This window comes from Leuciscus leuciscus, assembly GCF_965113295.1.
Source record: "Leuciscus leuciscus genome assembly, chromosome: 3".
Taxonomy (NCBI): domain Eukaryota; kingdom Metazoa; phylum Chordata; class Actinopteri; order Cypriniformes; family Leuciscidae; genus Leuciscus; species Leuciscus leuciscus.
This window is the reverse complement of record NC_138727.1, coordinates 55,082,959-55,088,594: the sequence shown is the minus strand read 5'-3', so window position 1 is coordinate 55,088,594 and position 5,636 is coordinate 55,082,959. Positions and strand designations below refer to the sequence as shown.

Genomic DNA, 5,636 nt, shown 5'->3' with positions numbered 1-5,636 from the left:
GTTAAAATAAAACTGCTCTGTGTCTCCTGGGCTCCACTCTACAGTGTGTTAAAATGTTACACTGAAGCAGTGTTGAAGTTAATGAATTAATTAAGTCATTATTTCACCAAAGGGAAGATGAACAAGAGAAACGCAAGAACTACAACTTACTTTATGAAATCAACTGAAGAAAAAAGAAAATAATTTAAACAAGCTGATTAAACAAGCTTCACTTATTACTAACCAAATTGACTTTATTTCTTTCAGACGTCTACAGAAGTGCTTACTGAGAATTAACAGAGGTTTAGATGTTGTTGTATTTTTTCACCTGACATTACCATGATGGAGATCCGTTTTTGCTTTAGTTGAGCTCTTGACTTTTTCACATTAGGTTTTCTCTGGCTACTGTAGCAGTATTGCAGTTGTTTAATCATTCTCTACTGAGATCTTCACAGATTTAATGTCTTCTTTTCTCTTCAGTTGATTTCAGACTGTGTGGCTTTAAGTCAGTTATAGTTGTTGTTTCATTTTCTGAGAGTGCAAACATGATGTTGAACTAACATCACATTGTAACATGATTTTTCAACATTAATTGTGCAAAGTGCAAAAGTGATGTTTATTCAATGCGTTTAACGGTGACACAACATTGATTTTATATTATTTCAGTGGTTGCTTGCTATCTGGTAGATGTATCTATTGTTCAGAACAAACATCAATAATACAATCAATATTAATATAAAGCATTTCTCTAGCATATTCTGTTGTTTATGTTTGAATGTGTCAGTCCACAGAATAAAACTGTTGGATTTAGCAGTATACTCTCACTTAATCATTAATTTGTCACCAGAATTTAAACAGACATTTTCAAAAGATTTTTCTGCTTTTATTAAATTATTTGATTACAGAATTTAGTAATAATTTCAATTTCAATTTCAATTTCTGAAGCATGAGAAAGCTCTAAAACTTCCCTTTATCACTTCAAATGATTAAACATATAGAGAGGAGAATTTGCAAAACAAGAACAACTATGAGTAAAGTTTGTGAGCAGACTTGCCTAGCCTAAAAAATGTAATTATAAAATAATTCTGAAAAAGTTTTAACAGTTTTAAATTAAAAAGGAGTTTCTTGACACTGCATTGACATTAGCACAGTTATTACTCTTTGAATGAAACAACATAAAACTTAAATTATGTAGCCACCCACAAACTAACCACATGCACGTGGTTAAATTAACTCTCCAAAGAGAAAGTTGATCAGGTGGTGTTGGTTATGTTTTGAAAAAAGATTTATTTCACATTTAAATATAACTGTACAACATGTTAACCAAATCCTTTCAGATCTGAGGATTGTTCTGGTGGGTAAAACTGGAGCAGGAAAGAGTTCAACAGGAAACACCATCCTTGGTCGAGAGTGTTTTAAGGAGGAGGTTTCACCAGGGTCTGTTACTAAAACCTGTGAGAGACAAGAAGTAGTGATGGGTGAAAGGAGAATCTCAGTCATCGACACTCCAGGCCTGTTTGATACAACAATGCCAGAAGTGGAAATGAAGAAAGAGATAGAGAAGTGTGTTGAGCTGTCTGTTCCTGGTCCTCATGTGTTTCTGCTGGTCATCAGACTGGATGTCAGATTCACAGATGAGGAGAAAAACTCAGTCAAATGGATTCAGAAGAACTTTGGAGAAGAAGCTGCACGTTACACCATCATTCTGTTCACTCATGCTGATGTACTGAAGAATAAACCATTAGAAGAGTATATCAGAAAAAATAATGATCTACAGTCTGTTGTTAATGAGTGTGGAGAAAGATTTCACCCATTCAACAACAGAATGCTGGAGAACTGTGATCAGGTCACTGAACTGCTGGAGAAGATTGAGAAGATTGTGGATGAGAATGGAGGACAGCACTACACTAATGAGATGTATAAACAAGCCCAGATAAAGATTGCATGGGAGGTTTTGAAACAAAACTTACAAAAGTGTGCAAAAAACACACTTACAGTAATAGGAGTGGGAGCAGCAGCAGCAGCAGCAGCAACAGTAGGAGGAGCAGCAGCAGCAGCAGCAGCAGAAGCAGGAGGAGGAACAGTTGCAATAGCCGCAGCAGAAGCAGGAGAAATAGGAGCAGCAATAGGAGGAGCAGGATTAGTAGGAGGAGCAGCAAGTGTACTAGTAGAAGCAGCAAGAGGAACAATAGGAGCAGCAACAGAAGTGGCAAAAGCAGCAGCAACAATAACAAAAGAAAAACTGGGACTATAGCTCAGTTATTATGATTAAACGAAAAAAAGCCAGTGGCCAGTTGCATAAACATAGTCTCTATGTTAAGACTGTGTTTTAAAAACTCTTCAACTTGCAGTTAATGAATTTAAGTTATGATGAAGTTATTATATATACACAGCAAAAAGGAAAGTCACCATTTCAGTGTGATTTGCAATAATCATTACGTTGTGATCTGAATCAGTGATCTCATTTAGAGCCTAATCTCTGGGTTAGATTAACCTTATTGATTACAGCAGCCTGGTTATTCTGCAGTATAAGATCTGGGATTTATATAATTAGAGATATTTTTTGTAATTTTGATCAAAAAGGTTTGAGTCTCTCTGTCATTTAAACATACATAGAGACATCGAGAATAAACGTGTCTGTGAACTGTGAAGAAATAAAGTAGTTCAAGCGATTTTTGTGCAGAATCTCATTGATGTAAAATCAGATCACCCATAAAATCAGAGATTGGGCTCAGAATGTTATCAGTTCATCAGATCACTTCATGATGATTATATCACTATCAAAACATAATTGACACTTGAAGAAATTTAAGCCAGTTTTAAAGCAGCCAGAATATAAAATGATTAGTGCTGTCAATCGATTAAAAAATTAACTAGATTAATCACACATTCTTTCTGTGTTTAATCACGATTAATCGCAATTAAAAACACTTACGTTTTCATACGTTTTTAATACATTTTATAATGTAATAATGTCACAGAAAATCTCCAAATTAATGTAGAAATAACATTAAGACAGGACATTTAAAATTTTTAATACAGCTACTGATGTCTCGATAACCCCCCCCCCCCCCCCCCCCCCCCATTTTAAACATTTATTAGGCTTCAAAAAAAACAAAAAACTTTTAATTTAAGTTAACTTAAAACAATCCTCACATAAACCCATAATAAATGTCATATTTACCTGTGCCCTGTGAAATATACAAAAATGTAATAAAGTTTTCAAACAGTCTGCACGGCATAAATTATAGATTAAACATAGACTAATCGTTAATAGAGCTGCAAAAGTTCTTTAGTCAAGAGCAGTGAGTAATTTTCACTGTTACCTTTGTTCTTTGATTAACTTTACTGACATAAAGTTTTATTGGCCGCTGTCACTTAAAGACCAGCCGCTGCTGACAGAGACGCTGATCTCATAGACGCTCTGATTTCCCTCACAAATCTTTACGTTAATTTAAGACTTAATATAACTCATTTAAGACTGCTCTTATGAGAATACTCGACAAAACTGACATTTTGCCATGAATGTGTGTGTTATTGTTTGTTTAAGTGTGGAAGAGAACTCTATTCTGGCACACAGTCTGTGCACACGATAATCAAACACTAACAAAGGATGTAACACTAATCAAAGGATGACAGAAAAAAACAGACGCTGCGTTAATTGTGTTAACTATTTTAACACGTTAAACTGGACACAAATTAATTGCATGCGTGAACGCTTTAATAATGCCAACACTAAAAATTATGTTTAAAAAGTCAAGGGTCAAGAGCCCAACTACAGCAAAAACTGATCACCATAATGGTGACTCTTTCCTTCAGTGTTTCTGCTTGTTAACAGCAAGTGTTTATCACTAATGCTCAATCATCACTCCATTAATCACTTAATTATCTCCTTAACTTTAACACTGCTTAACACTGGGGATATTTTGGGGATATTTAATTTAATTTTATCAATCAATAAATTCCTCTTGAAAAAACTTTGTTGTATTATTTTAATTTAATACTGTGAAGCTGCTTTGATACAATCTGTATTGTGAAAAGCGCTATACAAATAAACTTGACTTGACTTGACTGCTTCAAAGTTCATTTTAACACTCTTGAGTGTGGAGTCAAATAAACGTAATTTAAAGTGAATTTAACACTGGGGTTTTTGCTGTGTATAGATGACTAATTTGGAAGACTCTGAGCAGTTAATGCAACTGGCCACAGATCTTCTTATGACAATCTTTGTCTAACGCTGTTCTTTGAAATCTTTCACATACAGATTTATTGAGAATAGCAGGACTAAGTTCAGATCATTATAAATTCCCATGCTGGGTGTATGAATTGATGATCATCTGTTGTATTTTGATTGTAAAATCCTGGAAATAGATCACAATCTCTCCATAAACATGTTACACAAAAACCCTTTTTTTCTTTTTTTCTGCAAAGCTACACTGCAAACAATTGTGCTGTATAATAACTGTAAAATACTGACAGTGTACTGTTAATTTACAGCCTATTCTACTATTCAGCTCTCCTTTTTTTTTTTTTTTTTTTACAGTATGTACAAGATCTTCAAACATTGGTGATATGCTGCATGTTGCTTTAACAGTAGCTTAACAATTTGCATTAACAATTTAACAATTTTTTACAGTGTATACCTCAAACCACCCTAAGAAAGTCCAGTCTCATCTTATGTCACAATTCAAGAACATCTCCCTGTGTTAAATTACATTATATAAAAGCAGATTGAACATTCACAAAATGCCTATTGTTTCACAGAAAAAAAAAAAGTCATACAGGTTTTGAACAACATGGAGTAAACGATGACAACATTTTCATTTTTTTTATCAACTAGGCTATTCCTTATTAGAGTAATTTCCTCCCATATATAGCAAACTATGTGACATTCACTATGTATAAATGTGTACAACTGTCACATGCCTTGTAAGTTCAGCGATGTACATTTGCAAACCAAATCTGACTTTTTTTTTTTGTGTGATTAAAAGATTAATCTAGCTATTCAAAATAGGTTTGTTTATCTGGTGTGAAACGGTGAGTATTATTAAGTGTGATTGCTGAAAGCAGCACACTTATTGTTCTTCTTAAGTTTTCTTATTATTATTAAGTGTGCTTGCTGAAAGCAGCACACTTATTGTTCTTCTTAAGTTTTCTTCTTCTTCTTATTATTATTATTATTATTATTCGCGTGAGAGAAATTTTGGCAAGCTCCTGCACCTAGGCCCTTTGAGACAGAGACACCGTTCCAACTTTAAAACGTCCGGTCAGTACCGGTGTAAGTTGCTCGCGAAGATGACATCACGAGTCCATGTCGTTCGTCCGCCATAGTGGATTGAACAGAAAGCGAAACTCAATTTTCACAGGTCACAAATTTGGTCCGATCTTCACGAAACTGGACGTACATGATCCTTGGACCAAGCCTCACAAAAGTTTCTAGAAGGTTTTTTGATTTTCGGAAGCGTTTGCCCGTCACAGCCAAACGAAATCAGCGGCGTAGTCGCCAAAACAGGAAGTAGTTCATATTTCAGGAACGCTGTCACGTATCGAAACCAAACTTTGTACATTAACTCGAGACTCCAATGTGAGGATGTAAAAGATTAAAAATAAAATAAAAAAACATTCCAAAATTTTACATCATTTGGCATACCCCCCTG

General features: G+C 34.5%; 1 protein-coding gene across 1 annotated transcript; it reads left to right on the top strand.

Annotated features, from left to right (window-relative positions):
* The first annotated feature begins 1,327 nt into the window (after positions 1 to 1,327).
* LOC309493821 (GTPase IMAP family member 9-like) lies at positions 1,328 to 2,844 on the top strand. Its single transcript, XM_082163082.1, has one exon. The coding sequence runs from the start codon at positions 1,454 to 1,456 to the stop codon at positions 2,231 to 2,233; it is 780 nt and encodes a 259-aa protein (XP_082019208.1). The 5' UTR covers positions 1,328 to 1,453; the 3' UTR covers positions 2,234 to 2,844.
* The last annotated feature ends 2,792 nt before the right edge of the window (positions 2,845 to 5,636 follow it).